At 45.3% G+C, this 21411-nt stretch overlaps 1 protein-coding gene across 2 annotated transcripts in view; it reads left to right on the plus strand.

Moving 5' to 3' along the window:
- TULP3 (TUB like protein 3) overlaps nucleotides 1–21411 on the plus strand; it is a 1058170-nt gene that overhangs the window by 371758 nt on the left and 665001 nt on the right. For both annotated transcript variants that reach the window (XM_069628512.1, XM_069628513.1), the window contains exon 3: nucleotides 5635–5797. In XM_069628512.1, coding sequence (XP_069484613.1) covers nucleotides 5635–5797 — 163 coding nt within the window. The remainder of the gene's footprint in view (nucleotides 1–5634; nucleotides 5798–21411) is intronic.

Here is a 21411-nt window from a genome sequence, read left to right on the forward strand (position 1 = left end):
TAAGGTTAGAAAAGTGCAACTCGCTCGCAGCCGCGCCCGCTTACCTGATCCATCCGTGATTGCAACGGAGCTAACCGCGGCCTTCTCTTCGGCAGCTTCTCTGCACCTGAAAGGCAAAGGACATAATTAAAAAGGGGTTCGGGTGAAGGCAGTCGCATTCATCTTAACTTACCAGTTTTTGCACGCGCAGAAGCGGCCGCAGCATCCCGGCACCTGAAAACTAGAAAAAGGACATTATTAGAGGTGCCATTAAAAGCGGCCAACGATCATTATACTTACGTGCATCGGCACGTGCAGCGGCAACGGGAAACTATGCCCACAGCATCCCGAGGCCTGAAACAAAGGAAAAGGGACATTATTGAGGTGCCCATCTTTTAAAGCCTAAAGACTACAGTATACTTACAGGCATCCGCTCGTGCAGTAACGGCGGCATCCCAGCACCAGTGCCACAACTAAGGCCGCAAAAGACTTGAGCCTCAACACTGAACTCATCCAGTGACGTAACTGGAATCCACGCACCCCTGCACCAGACGCAGGATGGAGAGCTCAGCATTTATACGCCTAAGGTGAGAGCTCGCTGAGACAAGTAGAAAGCTAGGCTGTGGGAGAAACTGGCGATTGGTGGGAGAAGGAATCCCATCAAACGGTGATTAACCCTTTTTCTTCCACCTGCAGAAAACTTACCCTGCAAGTCAGACATTCGATAAGAGGAAGCCCAGTCCTGAGAGTCGTCCGAGCTCTACGCTTCTCAATTGAAGAAACGATAGCAGCCCAGCCGGGATCAGCGCCTCCGTGGGAATCAGGTGAGCGTTACAGGAAGACCCTGAAACCTACAGAGTAGATGCCCCGGTAGAGAAGGAAGCCCCGGTTACCGACTCCCCTGTCGATAACCAACCCCTCCTGAACGAGGTTCTCGCACGAGCAGCAGAACATATTGACACCCACGGTGTCCAGGAAGAGAGAGACTTCGCCGAGGAGTTAGTGGGAGAAAGGAGGCCTGTACCCTTATCTGGACGACTGGCTCATAACGGGGGAAAACCCAGTAATTTGCAGAACAAACATTCAAAGGACTATCGACCTCCTCCACGAATTAGGCTTCTCAATCAACGAGAAAAAGTCAAGCCTGGTGCCAAGCACCTCCAAACAGTTCCTAGGAGCAATCCTAGATACTCAAGAGGGGTTGACATTTCCTTCAGAGGAAAGAATTCGGAATATACTACTGCAAATTCCGCAATATCAGTCCGGTCACCAAATAACGGTACGCAATGCGTTTGCTGGGCATGATGGCATCATGTATTTACCTGGTCCCCCACGTGCGCCTGCGCATGCGTCCCATTTAGGAATGGTTGGCGAAACAGTGGTCTCAGGCAAGTGGTCAGTGGGACGATCTAGTGGTCGTTTCGCCAACACTAGTACAAAGCCTTCACTGGTGGACAAGAGAGAATCTTGCACAGGGAAAACCCTTTTACGATCCCGAAGTACAGGCAGTTGTCACTACCGATGCATGTCTGACGGGGTGGGGAGCTCACCATCTCCACCACACAGCTCAGGGTCTCTGGTCTCCCTCAGTGGCCAAGAACCACATCAACCTGCTAGAGCTTCTGGCATTATTCAGAGCGCTTCAAGCGTTCGAGCCCCACCTACTAAACCTGTCAGTGCAAATCCGGACAGACAGCACAACAGCCATGTTCTACCTGAACAAGTAAGGAGGGACTCTTTCGCCAAATCTGTCCAAGCTTGCCCAGAAAATCTGGATATGGGCACTCAGACAGAACATCTTCCTGTCATCACAACATGTTCCAGGGGAGCTCAATTCCCTAGCGGATGCTCTGAGCAGAGACTCCCTCCCAGAGGAACACGAATGGGTTCTACACAGAGGGGTCGTAGAAGATATCTTCTTTCAGTGGGGTTTCCCCACTATAGACTTATTCGCCACAAGCGAAAACAGACAATGCCCAGGATTTGCATCCAGGTTCCCCCAACCAGACTCCCAGGGGAACGCCCTGTGGATGAACTGGTCAGGGATGTTTGCGTACGCTTTTCCACCAACACCCCTCATCAGGAAGGTGGTCAACAAGATGAACAGAGAATCAATGACGCTTGTCCTGGTTGCTCCCATGTGGGTGAGACAACCGTGGTTCCCACACTTACGCAGACTAGCGGTGTGTAAACCCATCAAACTCCCGGGCTGGTACAACCTACTGTCCCAGCACCAGGGTCAGAAAGTGCATCCTCAACCCAACTCAATGAACCTGGCAGCATGGCTCCTGAGGTCATAGAGTTTGGACATCTCAATTTGCCGCAGAGATGTATGGACATCCTAGGAGAGTCTAGGAAGCCAAACACAAGGCACTGCTACTTTGACAAATGGAGAAGATTCGTTATCTGGTGCCAGAATAAGCAAATCAACCCTGTTGATTGCACTCCTTCCACAATTGTCACATACATGCTCCACCTGCTGGGCCCAGGGTTGTTTTTTTAACTCACTAAAGGTACACCTGGCAGCTCTGTCAGCATACACCACCTCCCATAACAAGGTGTCATGGTGGAAAGTACCAGTGGTTAAAGCCTTCATGGAAGGAGTAAAGCGACTTCACCCTCCAATTTCTAACGCACCACCAGGATGGGACCTTAACGTGGTGCTAGCTAAACTCATGGGCCCCCATTCGAGCCCATGCATAAAAGCAGTCTCAAACACCTGACTTGTAAGACAGCCTTCTCGATAAGAAGGGTCGGTGAAATTCAGGCTCTGTCAGTGCAGGATCCTTTCTTTACAGTTCATAAAGATAAACTGGTTTTACGTACACATCCTAGGTTCTCACCTAAGTTTATTTCAAAATTCCACGTGAACCAGTCCATCGAGCTTCCGGCTTTCTTCCAGGACCCACAAAGCTTGGCTGAGGTGAAATTACACACTCTAGATGTGCTTAGGGCAGACCTATACTATGTAAACAAAACCAGACCGCTAAGGAAAACAGACCAACTGTTTGTCCCTGTAGCTACAGGCAAAGAGGGATTTCGCGTCTCTAAAGGTGCCATCTCGAAGTGGATTGTTAACTGTATCCAGCTGTGTTACTCCCTTTCTGAAAAAACTTTGCCTTTCACGGCAAGAGCCCACTCTACAAGAGGCATTGGGGCCACTCTTGCTTTCATTGCAAATGTACCCCTTGACACCATTTGCAAAGCAGCTACTTGGAGCTCTATTCACACTTTTACTCAGCATTACTGCATTGACACCCATTCCAAGGCAGATGCACAAGTGGGACAAGCGGTTCTAAGACACTTATTTGCTCATGACCCTTCTCACATCCCACCTCCTTCAGGTACTGCTCGCTAATCTATGCACAGCATGTGATCTAAGCAGATTCCACAAGCCTCAGAAGGGATACATTATTCACCGTAATCGTATTTCTGATGCTTGTATCTGCTTAGATTCACATGCGACCCACCCTTCCTCCCCTCTGAGAGAAGGCGCATGGTTGCTTGTAGTCTTACCTTTCTATCTATCTGCTTGGATTATCTGTACTTGCGCTACTCCTCATTCTACCTCATGTCAGATAAAATACAATCTGAGGATCCTAGACGCGTGAGGGATTTTGGGTACAGTGGACGTCACACTAGGGATAGTATTACTGGCACGCCCTGTGTCGACGCTCATTTTCGAGTTTTGAAAAACAAACTGTAATACTCCGCAGCTTCCACTAGATGTCGGCCTATGCACAGCATGTGAATCTAAGCAGATACAAGCATCAGAAATACGATTACGGTGAGTAATGTATCTATATCTATATATATATATATATATATATATATCTATATATATATATATATATATATATATATATAATATAGAATTTTTTTTTTTTCCGAAAAAGAATCTGGAGTTCTGGTTAACTACTTCCCTCATACGCGACTGCAGGCGCAATGCGAGCGGACGATAGAATCCCTGGGTAAGCTGGGAAACCTGAGGAGGTACCGCTCCCACGGGTCCTAACGGCCGCCGAGTTTGCCGGCGCCGACTACAGAGCATGGGGCTCGGCAGCCTGAAGCGAGCGGAATTGCTTGCGGCTCCGGCCCTCGCCCGCTCTTCACAACACTCGAACGTTTCGTGAAAGAAGTCTAACGCGCGCTGACTGAATGTGATACGCTGCGCAACGCTCTTTTGAGGAGAAATGAAACTAATTCCATGCGCGCTACGGTGTAATGCCATACTGATATACACATCATAGAAATTATAGAAATAGATACGTGACTAACAATCCTTCTATAAGCAAAGATAGAGAAATATGTCACTTATCTCAGGCAGAAAAAAAAATGAAAGGACTTGGGCACAAGGGTTCCTATAGAGGAGGCTGCCCTCTGATGGGTGCAGAGCTTGGAGGATTGGACTACCAGAGACATGAATATCATGGGACTAGTAGTTTCCGGTGATTACAGTGATCACATTCAGATATGAAACGAACGTTTAAACTGGTCCATTTTCGTTTTCCAAAATTGTGGTTTTTTAAGAACATAAATGTGCAGTATTAAAGTTAAGTTTTAAAGTGCTGGTGTGGCAGCAAATAAAAGAAAGTAAAGCATAATGCGAGCCTCCTGTCTTGTCATAGAATTGCAGTCTAGCCTTATTTTTTATTCAAAGTGCGTGCTCCTTCTCACTGTTTCTAATCTTGTTTACTGTGTATTTTAGTCCATTTTACATGGCTTTGTTTCGCACAAACTAACATGCTTTTAACCTCAGATGTACAAGGTCAGACCCAACTGTCAGATTGTTTCCCTGGTGCCACAACTCTTGATAGGAATTCATTCACGGAACCCATACCGCAGCATCTTGAACAAACCAAGACTTTTCTCTATTTTTATATTAAAAACAAAATAGTTACAGAAAACTAGAAATCTATGTAAGGGTAGTTCAGAATGGTCTTGAAACCTAGCCATAGTTTAGCTAATTGCCTTGCCTTGGCAAGAGAATGAAATGTGAAAATGACTATATTGTAACGAACAGTGAACGTTCCACTTTGTCGTTTGCACACTGTACAGGTACATGCTGCCTTTTGAAATGGGGTTTTACCCCAGAGACAAGGCACATACAGGCACTTGGGGTTGCCTTTTTCCTCTAATTGGGTGGCAACTTTTAAGCTTTAACGGCTCCAACAAAAAATAACAGTAATTTGAACTGAGGCAGCACCACTTTAAACATAACTTTGTTAGTTTTGAAGAGCTGTCATGCTTTAAAAGGTTATGAGTTAGCTTATATTAACGGTTTAAGTATTTGTGGACTGTTCAGAAAAATGCGTGGTGGGTGACCTCCAGTGACAAGTAGATCTTAGGACGCGAACACATTTGACGGTATCTGCACAACACACAACTGCTTGCATCTGTTTGAGAAATTGCTTCCCATAATCGAGGAACAAGCAATATGTTGTTGGTATGCAGCTGGAAGATGCTGCATTAAGAACACTGACAAGTTGCAACTGATCAATTTGATCGACCCTCAGAATTCGAGCTAGTATAATCAATTTTGTTACACTTTATTCATCACTTATTTTGTATTGATAATGTTAAACTTGATTTGTGTTCCCTTTTGCTGTGAAGGTGATTAAACATGTACTTAAATTCTGATTCTTTTGTTTCAAGCGGGCTCTCCTAGAGCAAAAGCAGAGAAAGAAACGCCAAGAGCCGCTGATGGTGCAACCAAACCCAGAAGCCAAACAGCGCAGGTCGAAGCCAAAAAGGAACGAGGAGCAAGCCCCTCTCGTGGAACCCCACAACACTATCAGCTGTGATATCATACTGGACGGTGCGTGACTGGGGAAAATCAGCAGTCCTCCTCTCTTAACAAATAGACATTCCATGGCGGCACCCATAACGAAATTAAACGAGCAGTTTAATGGAGGGTGGAGGAATAGGGTACATGCAAAATAGTGTTGTTCATGTGAACTGTGCATTATTTGTTTGCATTAAATCACGTGCATCCTTAACATGCTCATCAAAACTCTACGTGGGGTTCCTCTAATTTCTTCGTTGATTTTTATTTTATAGTTTTGTTATTTATAAGTTGATATCTGTACAGACAATAGAATAGTTGAGTCACATTAAGCATTTTGATTTGAACTGTATTAACCGGTTCAATATGCAACCTTTCTGGGCATTTTATGGAGAAGTTATTAGAGCTTGCACACTTTAGGAATATTTGATTGCATTGAATCACAAATTCTTTGGGATTTACCATTTGGGGCAAAGTCTGAAGAGGTGATCAAATGGAGGAAAGTATTGGAACTGGCATTGGGAAGAAGTTTAATGCTCTTCATATTGTTAATGCCTTAATACCATGAACACAGGCGCCACTGTACGAAACTGATATTTTTGAATGCATTTGTGATACTGCGGGTATCTTACCATTACCTTTCAGCAGTCCATTAGTGTGAATTCAATTTCATAGTTTATTTTTCGTGTGCAGATTTCACCGCAATATAGTGCGGGGGAATTGGGTTTAAGTATTAGGTGCACGGCTGCGTATATATTTGCGATGAAATCTGCGACAACCAAAAAAATGTATGTAATCACATAAATCCGATATTGCACAACTTTTGTGTTGATATGTATGCATATATAGTAACTCAAGCATGCCATAGCTCCTCAGCGGCGGAAGTTCGACACCAGTTCAGAGCCACATCAGCAAGGCTAACCCAAATTCAAGCCTTTTGCTGTAGGAAATTTGTTTTACAGCACAGTGCTACTTTATACATGGCTTTAACAGCCCAAGATGGACAATTCCCAAAGCCTCTGACAACTTCATACCCGATTTACCCATTAATAGGGATCATCAGTGCAGTATAGTCTTTCTTGCGGTTGGAGCTTTAGGGCAGGTTTAGCAAACACCAGTAAAGTTATGTTGGGTTTAAAAGGGCTTGGAAAAAAAGTTAAAGGGTTTCTTTAAAACTTATTTTTTTTTTTAAACCCACCATAACTTGGCTTGTGTCTATTTTTATTATTTTGAAGGAAAAGCTTGTCATTAGTGAGGTAATCAGTGATGTCGTCACTGTGGTAATAGGCTGCACAACAGGGGCACGAAATTAAGGTGGGTTTAGTGGAATTTTAGGGGTTTTGTAAGCTCTCACCTTACATGCAACTACATTTTTTTTTTTCCCCTTGGATTTCAAGGTTTCTTTTATTTCATAAATTTTTTTCTGCACATGGCCAATGGCCATGGCTTACAGCCTTGCCCACTGTATGTTTTAGAACACTACCAGACCACTACCCATGGCCTTTGGCCATGGCTGGTAGGCACGGCCACTCTATAGTTTAAAACACTTGCAACCCATCGCTCAAAGATGATCGTCAATCGCAAACTGATTTTGACCTGTTTTGACAGTATGTTTTTAGACAATGCACGGTGAGATTATATTATTTGCCATGGATCACACACTTTGGCTGAGTCGCGTGCTACAAGCCCCTTGTTTTATGGCCAGTCTCTTGGTGAATGTTGATATGTCGCACAACCCCAACTAACCTCATTTATGCAGCAAGGAAAAGGGGGAAAAATGACCAGCTTCAAGAATAACATATGCCCAGGTACTGTTGCCCCATAGTGAAAATCAAAAACTGGCACCCATCAATATATGCACAGGAAGTGAACATATATCTTATATATATGTGAAATATACAAATGCAGTTCAATTGACCTTCTGCTTAGAAGAAAGTGCGCAAGACAAAATAGCATTGGACTTTTTTTTCAACGTAATGAACACAGAACATTAACCTGAGAGGTACTCACCTTTTAAACCCAGCAATCTTTCCTGAAATTTTCCCTGGAAAACAAAATTCCAATATGAATCAAGTGCTTATGGGCAAACGTCTACACTGGAAACATGACAACCTGAGTAAAATTCGGGCAGCCAAATACTTCAGCAAGCCCGCCAACCTAAAAAAAAAAAACAGGTGGTTGTGTCCACCCTTAGCAAAAAAGTTACTGTCCACCCACGTGTCCTTTATTTGTGCTCTGAAAAGTAGCCACAATCGGGGACAAATAACTGCACCAGTATCCAGGATTGCAAACTCTCTTGCATCATCGTGGGCAAATATGCATGACTTACTTGCCCTCTCCATTTCTCCTCCTCACCCCCATGTCTGGCTTTCAACAGTATTCTGCTTTATAAAGATAACTTGAAAATTACCCATATCCCTGTGCCACTCAAATATATATATATCCTTATAGAATTATGTTGGGGAAAAAGTGTACAACTGTGGCATCAACCCCCCAGCCTGACCGGGAAACTGCAAATATCAGAATGCAATTCAACAAAAGGCAAAAAAATTGTCTTAAGGTGCAATATTTTCAAGGACTGACAGTAGCAAGATTTTAAAAAAAAAAAAAAGCGGTTGCTATGTGTTTTCTTAATGTGTTAGGAGATATTTAAAACTAAGGAAACAGGCAGCATCTGGGACTTTGAACTGTCTCCCATCCATGCAATAACCGGGACAGACCCTGCTTAGCTTGACTTTTTGCCAGTGGTGCACAGCGTTCTGCTGCACTCTGCTGGGTTTTCTATCACTTTTTTTTATGGGGAAACTGGCATGCCCTTAAAGACAGTCAGTACTGGGAGGCTTTGTTTCCCTTAGTCTTTCACTTTGTTGCTAGTTTTTAGCAACGTGTTACCAGTGCACAAACTACCTTACAATACAGTGCGCTGGGGTCTTACTTTCATTTTTTAGGCCCAAGACACACCCTCAAAGGATTTTTCGATCAAAGTACAAATGTGCCTTGGACAGAGCTGGTGGCAGCTGTTATTTTTCATGTATTTGTAATCATTTCTTTTGGTTCATATTGCGTTTACCGCGTTTTGGACCAGGACAGTGGCTTGGCCCCAAAACTGCCATTCCACGAGGTCCTTTGTTTTGTCCTTGGGCCATCTTGTATCTTTGCCTTCCTCAGGTCGAGCAGACCCGGGAAAACCCTTATTTACTCATGCAGCTCCCTTTGCAAACCAAATGATTTTGCTGGCTTCTGCATGCCTTGTGTGTGCCCCCACGATGTGGGCTGGACTGTCTAGTTCCAATACACATCCTGGGTGCCAGAGAGTCTGGTGTGATGGGAATGACTGGGACCACCATAATTTGTGATGGGTCCATGTCTGGCATGGCTGTATGTGAGCAGGTCTCTCATTGGGTCCTTTTCGTTTTGGCGCAAAGGAGATTCTGCATAAGAGAAGGGCCCAAACACCCATACCAGGTTGATCTCTCGAGTTCACAACAAACCTAGGATAGGATCCAAGCATCCTGAAACTAAGAAGCCGAGTCAACGAACCGCTGGTGACCCGCTGGAAGGTTTGACACCCTGAGCCTGCTGTTGTCCTGCAGGACCCAATGCTTTTGATCGAACTTAGGTCCACAAAGGCGCTTTGGCCCATTTCAATAGTAGGGCCAACTATTCATGGCACCTTAACCTGAAAGCAAGCCTTCTCAGAAGTGTTCCTGGGGCCACCGTCTCGAGTTGATACTTAAGACTTTGTTGATCATAAGCACTGGGTCCAATGCGCACTCCCGCTGAGTTTCGTACACCTAGGCGCCCTAGGTCTGGAATTAGGAGAGTAGGCCTGAACTGGAGTATATGCGGTCACTGTGCCGCCCATCCCTGGTGACGAACATATAGGGTGCGCTGCTGTTGTGCCCCCCTGTGCCCTGAGACGAGCTGCAGTGAAATTGAGTTGGCAATTTTACCAGGAGAGGAGACATTGCCACTGTCCCGCCACAGAATCATCCCTGGAACTCAGCAACTGAAAGCCACAGAGCTGCACAATTGCAGCATTTGAACCCACAACCAAAGTGGACTCTACTGCCAAAGTTTGGTCTGGAGTGTGCCTTTGGTTGGTGAGTACTGACCCTTACCGGTTGCCCCTGGCGCATACATTCATTTTTATGCACGAGTGTCCCCTGAGGGCCACTCTTATTGAGGTAGCAAGCGCTATCTACCGTCCTATTACCAACTCTTCGATCCTGTTCTGCCCCCTTGGGGAGACCCTCCTTGAATAGTGGGAACTTATTATTCACTGACTCACCCACCTGCCTGACTTGCTACAGCCCCAGCTCTGTTTTTGCCATACGGCACGATCGCGTGTGTCTACACTGAAAGTACTTTTGAGCGCAAGGCTCTTCTCTTGTTAGGGATTGGACTGCCTCTTAGTTAGGGTTTGAGAAGTGAAGGAGAGCCTAAAGTATATTCACTGTTTGCTCCCTTTCCTTACAGTTTGTGGACCCTTACTGTGTGCCATTCCTTTAGGTCTTTGATATCTGTATATATGTTTAATATTTAATAGTGTTGTGTTGGTTTAAGTATTACTGCTGATCTTTGCTTGTGTTTCGTTTAAAAGGCCTTTAATAAATGTATATGTATTTTTGATATACACCCACTGAGTAATTTGTTTTGTCGTTTACTGTGTGTGCTCATTGTGGGCTTTCAATCACCCTTACCCCTCCTGATACATAGTCTTGACCGCCGCCAATGCTACCTTGATTGGTCTGGCTTGTCCAGAAGGTTACCTGGTTCCAAGAAACTAGGCTGACCTTCTGAACCTCTGGCCTCCAGGGCAGAGTTCAGAAATCCATCTTAACAGCGTCAATGGAAAAAACAGATTTTATGGAGTATATGGTCACTTTAACAGAAGATGGCTGAGCAAGAGAGCTATGAATATCTCCAGGCATTGTAATTTTCCCAAAATCTCAGAATTCAATAAGCATATTGACTTCTGAGATTTGGGGAAAATGACTAAATGACACTATAACAAATGAAGCAATTATTCTGGCAGTGAAACCAATAAGGCACCAGGACCAGGCTGGAAATAGTCATATGTTGAATCACCCCTTTGACCAGGCCCAAGTTCTATCAATTTTGCTTCCTCCTGCCATTAGTGTAGAAAATGATGGCTTTTGTCTTCCTGACATTCAGTGCCAAGCCATTCCTTTTACAAAAGGCAGTGAATATGTCCAGCTGTTTGCAGATGCCCGCAGGTGGCAAAGGTGACAAAACCGTGTCATCAGCAAACAGCAGGGCCGGTATACTGTCCCCTGTTAATGTCAGTGCTCCGCCTGAACTGTCAATAGTTCATCAATCGCAGAATTAATAAACAAACAGAGCTTGGGAGTCAGAACACATCTGACACTATCCCTTAATTATTCTGATACTATCAGATGTTCTCCCATCAGTGCCCCATCTAACCACTGCAATATTACCTGTATATAGGCACTGTATTGCAGTCAGGAAAGAACCCAGGATACCCTGCTTCCTCAATAACTCCTAGAGATAAGATGCTCCCTAGGCACAGTGTCAAATGCAGTGCACAGATCCACAAAGACTGCATACACGAACATTTCTCAGGACTGCATACTTGTCGCACACCAACCTTAGTTGAAGACTTTGGTCGACTGTGCTCAGTCCTTCTGAGAACCCCGTCTTGTAATGATTGTCCCACTACTAGCTGAGTAATCTTAAGTGTGCTAGCAATGCCCTTGCAAACATGTTCCCCCTGCGCCCAAAAGTGAAATGGGCCTATAATTCAAGGGATCATCTCTAGGGTCTTTATTTTTTTTTTATAAATTGGGACTAACCCTGCTCTTCTCCAGGACTCTGGTACCACATTTATGCTCAGGATTACATTAAACAACCTGGTTAGGTATGGGACTCAAACGGAAATCTAATTCCTATAGAAGTTTATCAGTGCCCTACCTGGACCAGGTGCTTTACACAGTTTCTGACATGTTAATGTCAGTGGAAGGTAATTTGTGACGGATACGCCCATGGTGTACACCTCACCAGGGCTAGTCAGACCAGACGAGGCCCCCCTTTGCCTCATAGAGACAGCTTTGCTCTGACGCAGGCTTGCAGCCTGTTGGGTCCTTAGCCCTTCCCCGCCCCCATTAAGCTCCAAAACCCTTTGAGTCCCCTTTATCTATGACGTACAGCAACTCCCTCCAGATCTTATGCCAATCCCTGTCAAAACCCTGCAGTAATCTGCTCTGGCCAACCTTAATCCATCGCCAGATACTAGTCTTGTTTATTAATCAGCCTACTCTAAGCCATCCTGCAATCTTTGTCATGCCAGGGGTTTAAAACCGTCGCAGGTTTTTGTGCTACTTTAAAAAGTTTTAGAAAAGTGTAATCCCAACTTCGTTATCCGGTTCCCGTGTGTTGTCACTATGGCAACCCCATCTAGGGAGTCAGCTGAGGCAAGTTTATCCAAAAACAGAACAGTATCTTGATGGACCAACTGCAAGGTTACTTCAAGGTCAAGCTTATACCACCTGATATTGCACCTGGCATGGCCCAAGTTTCCCCCTGTGAATATTACCTTTTGTGGGTGTGGTTTAGGCTATGGGTCTTGCCAGCTTGCACTTGAGGTAATTTAAAATGTTTATCTCTGTAGAGTTGGTTTGACTGTACAATACATTGGAACTTTTTGAGATGTGTGGGTATGTATATAGTCGTCCTGCTGTCATTTGAAGTACTGTTTCACAGTGAAAGTCCTACCTTGCATTTAAAATGTAATTAATGTAAAGATTATTTATATGCATCACAGTTATGCATTGTGTGACATACACTGCAACACTGACTGCATGGCCGAGCTGCACAGAGCCTTGAACTGAAAAAAAGTGTAAAGTTTTTTTTACAGATATTGCACTATGTATTAATTCAGATGTACATAAAAATGCAGTATTCTTGATAATTGCATGTCTTGGAGTACAACTAACTGCTGGTGACATTTAAGATATTAGTACAAAATTGCTAATCAAATAAGTTTGTTTGCTAATCAAAACAATTTTAATGAGTAAATTCTGCTTATGAATTTTTGAAAATGAATGTATGCCTTTAGTATCTTCACCACTGCCTCGCTTCTTTTGTTGCCTCTTAACCCCAGGCGTCTGAATGCATTCAGTGTGGGATGCTGGAGGGTTACTCTCACTTGGCCGGTTCCAGGTCACTGGTGTTGCAATGCGCACAGCAAAAAGGCGCTGGAGAGCGGTTCTCTCTCTGCTGGTTCCTGCCGTTAGAAAGGTCTGGCACATTAGCTCTAGGAAAAACAAAGAATATAATTGGTATCTTTTTGGTGGGCATGGTGTGAGGGAATGGGATACTGCACATAAAAAATGCGGGGAGTGGATCGCATTGGGACCCTCCCAACTGCCACCTTCAACCTCTGGTGTAAGATGGACTCCGGATTTCTCTCTGGTAGGGCTCCCACCTCAGGCTGAGAAGGGTTCCCATCCACTCTTGACAAGGCCAGTTTACTGTCCTTCTCAGATAAAAGAAACCCAGGCAGAAACATTTTCCTTAGTTCAGTACACAATGAAAAAACACTTCATAGTTGTTAAACCCCTAATGTCTATAGGTATTATCCCAACCACCCCTTGATTGCAATAAAGGCAGGTATAAACCGATCATGTTCTTGGGTGATTAGACTGTGCCAACCTTACACATGTTACACACATTGGTATTTGAAAACTCTTATAGGGTGTGGTCCGTGTATACATGCGCTCTGGTATCTTCTGTGATATATTTGGATAGCAACAACCCCAGTTGATATAGGTGTTACCCTGCACGTATTAAGAAATATGCATTCAACTATCAAATCAACTGGAATGATTGTACTGCTCCAGTGATAATGTTACAAGGAATTTAAAACAAAACATTCTATGAGGAAATAGAACTCCAGATTCAACCATGTCACTTGCCAAGTGCAGCGAATATAGCAGACTGCACCCTAAGCAGGGCGGTCATTAAAAGAGTTGATAAACAATAACCAAATGGATATTTAAGGGGCAGCTTGGACAGAAGTCTTGCTATATTGTCAAAAGACATGACAAGAGACTGTGCCATTGAGAATATAAAAGTCTTGAGAAACACGCGTTAACTAGTTTGTTTTCTTTAAGGGCACACTGCAAAATTATACTAACAATGTCGAGGTTGAAACTTGTTATATTCGCTCATAGAATGTTTTATTTTACTTATAAATGGGAATACATTCCTTAATTTATAACGTTATAATTGGAGCGGTGCAATCATTCCAGTTGATGCAATTGTTGAATGCATGTATTGCTATTTGATGTGCATATTACGTCGCAACATTCAAATGCCTAAAGACAGCCGACACACATTTCAAGCTATTTAGTCTTCATCAAGGCTGTTATCCATTACAGAAGGTTATTCCATTATCTTTCAAACTTTTTGAAACACAATTGATCAAAATTGGGGGCATTCACAAGACATGAATGCAAAGAAAAAATAGTTACAATGATCACTAATTTCTTTAATAAGTAACTGAGGATTCCCATTGTGTCATGCATACATGTATGATTGTTGTTGCCTTATTCAATTTGGGGCATTTCTTATTAAGTTCTAGCACTTGTAACATTGGGTCTGAGATGGCCAATTCAGTTCCTATAGTAGGTTATCGGTTGTTGTTTACCTTCCATGTTTCATGGATATATCATACATATAAAGTCTATAGAATTGATAAGATTGATATTTAGCATTCAATCCAATATTAGTGCCACTTTGTGTCATTCATTACTTTGGTGCCTCTTTTAAAGTGCAATCTGTTCATTAGCTCAAATGCTGGTAAGTTGATTTTCTTTTGGTGCTTCAATCTTTAAGTTGTCTTACGCAAGCACCCATTGATGGGACTTGTGTATACAATTCATACTGACTGCTTCTTTAATAGTTGTGTATGTAATCGGAACACCTTTCCTATTGTATTACCAATATATTCTATTAGTCACACTAAGAGGTGTTTAATAATCACATTCTCCAGCATTCACATCCTTCAAAGATTCACATGCTGTGAATATTCCCTATCAGGCTGGGAATCCTCAGTTACTTTTTGATTCCCCTTGCCCTAGGCAAGAAGGACCTACATTTTGTAGACAGACACCCTTGTTATGCATGTTGTTGGTCCCACCAATGGGACTTCGAGTATCCCTAGACTACAGCCTCCTCTTCCCCTCAAATTCTAACCGTGTGTTCAGTTGAGGGAGTCATCTGGTTTTCCACAGTAGAGTTTTAGGTTAATATCTTTAAAAACATCATCTTCAAAAAGAAGCATTTTCTCTACTACATCAGGTCGACCACTTCAAGGTGTGGAAGTTTTCTGGGGATGAAGGGTAAAAGGAACCCTTTTTTAGGCCCTGTGCCACTTTTGGCCTCAAACATATGAGGGAGATGACCACTCAGACTGCATATACTGCCTTTACCGTCAGCACACTGTTGAATCCTGCACTATATTTTGAGGTTTTGGCTCCAAGACTCTCGAAGATGGAAATAGAAGGCTGGTCTACTGGCCCAACGAGTGGGGGGGTTGGGGGGGACTATCCCAAATACCCCTCTGTTGAATCGTCCAAGATCGTGGCTGCCCCTGGGGAGAAAATACTGCAGTCGGTGAAAGGGTCAGGCCAGTGAAGACCAAGCACAGGATCGCCCACGGCTATGAGCCGTCGTTGACGGCTGAAAACCGAAGGCCGAAGGGGCTGGAGAGGCTGTCTTCACCCAGAGAAGGACAGTAGTCACTGGGGTGGAGGTCGGCTGTGTTAGGCAAAGTGTGTATGCAGTACCCTCTGGGAACACTACAAACAACTCTGACTACAGGTATAGGAAACCCAACCTTTGGTATAAGCTTGTACTACAGTTTTGGTAGCGTGTTGAGCAGCTAGGCTTATCTCAATAATAATAATAATAATAATAATTAGGCTTTTATATAGCGCTACAAACCCTCAGGTATCCGAGCGCTGCTTATTACCCACGGTGTGTGGTGCTCATTTATCGACCTCGGAAGGATGAAAGGCTGAGTTTGGCCCCGCCGGGATTCGAACCTGCGTTAACAGGCTCTGCACGGGTGTCAAAGCGAGCGCTCTACTCGCTGTGCCACTTGACCAGCTGGGTCAAGAGGGGTCAATGTGAGCTGTAGTGGAGTTACACAGAGATTTACAGTTACAGGTATTCAAATCAACTCTTACACTCAAGGTTTCTTGAATAAACAATCATTACATTATTTGTCAGTTAGAATAAGTCTTCTTCAGAAGGGAGCAATATAATAACACTCAAATACACTTCATGAAATACATACTCTTAATATCTCTAAATCAGTAGATACCTTTTTGGGATGGCCCACAGACAATACCTACACCCTCGGGTGTCTTCAATTGGTAAGGTGCAGGGGACATTAATAGATCACTGTTGCATTTAGGATCATATAGTAATAAGTCAAAGGAAAAGCTAATTTAGAACAAACAAGAGACCACAAATATTTTCAAGCAGGCAAATACTTTTGGATCCCCCAAGAAGTCATTCATTACAATATGCTAGGCCAAAGTCAATGGGCAAAAGTCTTATATAGGATGAAGCACTTCTGGTAGGTTCATGGAAAAGTCTTTGCACAATGTTTTAGAAGTCTTTGAAGAAAAGAAGAATCAAATGTAGAGCCACAAGCTGATTAGACTTGTGAGTAGTAGAAGATGCAAGCAACTCTAAAGCAAGAGGTAAGTTCTCTTAGACTTTGTACAGTACCTTTTAAAAATGAAGAAAAGATGCAGCAGGTGACTGTCCCTGTGCAGCTCTGCAGATCTCACTATTCATGGGCCTCAGTCATGGGGACAAGAGGGTGGACATCGGGTGACTCCTGCACTGGGACGGTCAAAACTCTCAACTGGCACACTTCCTTTTCAGTGGCTGTTCAGTGTTTCAGCTTCCCGCGTCTACCGCAAATGGCCACACCGCAGTTCCTGGCTGTCGAGATGGACTTTCCTTGCTTCTGGGGTCCTGCACTTTGTTGAGGGGGCTCAGGCACGGTCAGTCCTGCTTCCTCGGAGTCCAGAGTATCTTCCTGGAGCTCTAGGCCAGCTTAAAAGCAACACACACAATCTGGTGTTCCTCTCCCTGGCTATACGGTTTCCAGCAGCAACTCTGTGGAAATTCAACCAGCTCCGAGATGGATGTCCAGGTGGCTTACTTTGGAGTTGATTGGTCCCACGAACTCGCAGGAAGAAGTCGTTCTCGCAGGGGCTTCTCTGTTGATGCAAACTTGGCATTTCGGCGCTGCAGCAGGGCTTCATCAGGCAAACCAACGGTCCAGGACTTACAGCAGACGTCCTCTTCACGTTCTTCTTCAGTTCCTTCGTCCAGTGGTCGACTCTGCCTTCCAAGCCAAAAGCCTTGCCTTTTATTCAGTTTTCTCCCATTCATTCCAGCCTAGCTGTCGGTCACCAGCAGGGTGCCTGTCCTTGCCAGACAGTCAGCTGGCCAATCACCACAGAGTTCATTTGGATCTCCTAGGAGACTAAGCACAGGGAGTTTCAGGCACCTCCCTCACTTCCTGCCTACCCTAGACACCCTGGAGCCAGAGGTGGGCTTCACTCGTGAATCTCGCCAAAGGCAAAGCTAACGATGGGACCAAACCTGGATTGACGCGCAGAGTAAATCTCCAGAAGGACCTTTCCACAGAGAAATGGTGAGAAAAACGGGGACGATTTTGACAAAAATGGCACCCTTTGGTGCTTTACTGCAGCTGCGCACGCAGCCTGCAGTAAATGCACACCACAGTAGTTAAAACGAAACCACGGCCACAAGCCATTCAGTGAGGAAAGGGTAACATAAAAAATGTTACATGAGAAGCTAGACAAAGGCGATAATCGGTAACCCCTCCAGCACCCTATTGTAAGATGGTGTGTGCTGGGTCTAGAAAGCTACAAAGTCAATTTCACTTTACTGCTCTGGGAAACAGTAGTTTATCCCAGGGAAGGTATTCAAACCTTTGGGAAATCTGAAAGACTTCCCTGTGTCACTGCACTGAAGGTGCTGTGTGACACAATGTAAAAGATAATGCCTATGGAGTCTCCATAACCAACAGAAACGGTGTTCAAGAATCACATAAAAATACCTGAGAGAGTAGGGAAAAAAGGGCCTCACTCGCTCCAGGTTAAAACAAATCAAGTCCTCAAAATCCAGCAAAGTTGCTGGCGGGGTCTCCAAGGTGGTGGGAATTAGCACATTTCTGAGACTTCTCACTAACAGGCTGCAGAAGGCACCATGTCAGCGGAAAGCTGAAAGCACAAACATAAATCAAGTTCAGTGAGGGAGGGAGAGGACGTCTTACACTAGGCACACAGAATACAGCCAGTTGGAATAAACAGTGATTTACCGGTACTACTACCCTTGTCCTGATTGAATTACTGGGCTCTGATGGAATGGGAGAGCCTATGATGACTGAAACCCTTACTGGCAATCTACCCCACTAGCCGCATAGAACCTAAAGCCAGTGCAGCGGATCACCCAAAAGGGCGCAGCGTTCCCTATTACGGGGAGAGCCCGGATATGACTATAGTGGATTCAACGGGATTGTAGATCTCCTAAAAGAGGAGAACCAAATTAGTAATTGAAAGCTGAGTAAGCTAACCCACAACCCTCCTTTCACCATGAACCATCAATTGTCTGTACCCTACCTTAATTAAAAGTAACTGAGTCCAACATCAGGGAGCAATCAAAGAAAACGAACAGCGAAAGAGAGGTTGGTATGGTACTGTTGCTCGGCTATTCTCTCTTTGAGCAGACCATTGAGTACCCCACCCGACTCGGCAATCGACCAGACATCCTAACACAATGCAAGGGGGAAAATTCTGCACCACAACCTCCAATCACGTCACCCGACGGCGTGGCTCCTGACTTCGTGGAGTTCGGAAGCCTAAATATATAACGGGAGTGCAGACAGGTCCCCTGACACTAACAAATCATGCCACCTGTAGGGGAAGCGGTTTTGCAAGTTGTGTGAAACACACCAGGAACGCCACAAAGGGCTGAACCCATTCCGGGTGACGCCAGAGGGAGGTACTGCCATACCTGCTGGGCCTGGCTGAACAGGGGGTTGCCCACAACTCTATTAAAGTGCATTTGGCAGCCATCTCTAGGTACACCCGACGGGAGAAAGGCGTTTCCCTCTATGGACGCAGACTTATAAAGCATTTCCCCAAAGGCTTTTTCTGAAGTTTTCCACTAGTAAAACTAATATCGCCAGGATCTCCCCTTTGGCCACTTGTTTAAAACCTGTCTGCCAGGTCCACTGGCATGTTGATCCCCCAGGTTGGAGGACTCTTCCCCTTCCTTCAGGATTGCCTTTGCCTCCTTGCTCGTCTTCTCTGGAGGTGCTCCAGGATTGGAGTGAGTTTATGCCACATCTCCCCCATCGTATCTTGCTATGATGGCTAGGGAGTTGGCTGCTTTTACTGTTGTGGCCCCAATCATTAAGACCTGTTTACCAAAAGCATCCTGTTTTCGCACTTCATTGTCCGGGGGTATTGTGCATTTTTGTTTGGCTTTCTGGCTTGCTGCCGCAGAGACAACTGACTCGGTAGAAGGCTAGGAAGTCAGACATTTTGGTGCATTTTGCGAGTGGGTTGTATTTTTAATCAAGATGGCCATTCACCGCTGGGATTGTGAATGGTTGCTTCAATGTTTTAAGCCCCTCCTGCCAGACATGGTTGAGGATGGGAATTGAGATCACTGACTTTCTCCTCTTACCCATATGGTCAAATAAAACGCATTCCTTCTAATCCTCCGAACTCTCTGCATGCCCTCCTGACTGTAGAATGGAACCCTGTGATGTCGTCAGGAAGAGACGACTTTGCTGATTCCTCATCCTGGGGAAATTCTTGGGGGTGATCTGTGTCCTTATCGTCCGTCCATCAGAGTTGGCTAAGGAAGATGTGGTATTGCAGGGTTCGTTCGCATCCGTAGCCGTTAATTCCCCTTCTGGCACTGAATGCGCCGGTGGTGGAACGGTATGGCTCCTTTTGCGTGAGGGGGAGGTTAGTGCCGGTGATGTACTACTATCCCTGCGTATTGGTTGAAGCGCTGGGGATGCTGAAGGAGACCGAGAAAACAACCTGGATTGTGAGTGTCCTCTGGAGGACCTTGCTGATCTTTGTGATGTAGAGCTGGGTCTGGGCGGGGACTGCTGTGGTACCGCTGGTTGAGGCGGTGGTAAGGCTGGCATTGCTGGCCTTCGAGCTGAGTGATGACCCGCTGCAGGGACGAGAGCACTTTCATCGATAGTAGGGCTTGTGGGTTGGTTAGCAGTGCCCTCGCTTACCGTTAAATTTGCAGGTTGGCGGGTCCCGTGGGTGGTGCTGGACTGGTCTTACTGTGGCTGTCATTGTGGTGGACCTGCCTCCTCTTGTGGCTGTGAAACTGATAGGTCTTGTTCCTTAATTTGACTCCCCGGCTTTGGTGGCCTATCTGGAGTCTCCTGTATTACCATCTGATTGCTGATGCTGCGCCTCGAAGTTGGTGTCAACCTCGTACTGTACGATCTGCTCTGGCATTACATCAGAATACTGGATAGGAGAGACCTGATTGATGTGTGGTGGTTGTGTGAGCTCCTCTGGCTGGGGAGGCTGCACCTCCTTAGGAAGTTGTCCTTCTGTTGTTGGAGATGCCGGCGACATGATTGCCGTAGACGGTGTCGGTGAAGGGCCTTCTTTCTGTGGTCTCTTGGGGTCCAGGGGAGTCGTTTCCATCTGCCGAGGTTGTAGGCCTGGGTGACTAGACGGTGTTTGTGCAGTCTTTGTCCCTGGCTTTTTGCGTGGACAAGTCTGATTTATGATTTGTCTACAAGCTGGATTTTCGTAGTGGAGTGGACGAGGCCGATTTGTGGAGCAACGTCGACCAGCTGGACTTCCATGTCTTGACGGCTTTCACTGACATGTGTTTAAGTGGTTTTGAAGTGGCCAATGACGACTAGGTACTTAAGTATACAGCTGTAGTGGTTGTGCGCCCCAGAGCTTTCGGGTGATCCTTGCTCCCCCCACCCCCTGCGGACTCGGTGACTTTGAGGTCTAGACCTTGATTTATGTTTGTGTTTTTGTCCTGCCTTCTGCAGCCGACTTCTGTCCCGGCGGTGACTTGCCTTCTCTGGGTGACGGCAGCCCCTTCAGTCTGTCGGCCGTCGACAAAGGCTACTGGCTGTGGGCGATCCTGTGCTTGGTCTTCACTGGCCGCTCTTCAAACTTTTCCCTCGACCGTGGCCGTTTCCCCACAGGGGCAGCCATGCTCTTGGTCGATTCAACATCTGAGGGGTATTCGGGGTAGTTCCTTGGGGTAGTTCCCCCCCCCCCCCCCCCCTCCCGCTGCTCCCCCTCATTGAGACGGCATATCAGCCTTCTATTTCTAACTTTGAGAGTCTTGGAGTTAAGACCTCGACAGTTAGTGCAGTATTCAACTGTGTGGTGGGGGGGTAAAGGCAGTATATGCAGTCGGAGTGCTTATCTCCCTCATATACGTTTTTGAGTGCACAAGTGGCACAGGGCTTAAAAAGGGTTCTCCTTTAACCCTCCACCCCCAGACCTGATGTTGAGGTAGACAAAATGCTTTTTTGAAGA

Source organism: Ambystoma mexicanum, chromosome 12 (genome assembly GCF_040938575.1).
Source record: "Ambystoma mexicanum isolate Mex_15411 chromosome 12, UKY_AmexF1_1, whole genome shotgun sequence".
NCBI lineage: Eukaryota > Metazoa > Chordata > Amphibia > Caudata > Ambystomatidae > Ambystoma > Ambystoma mexicanum.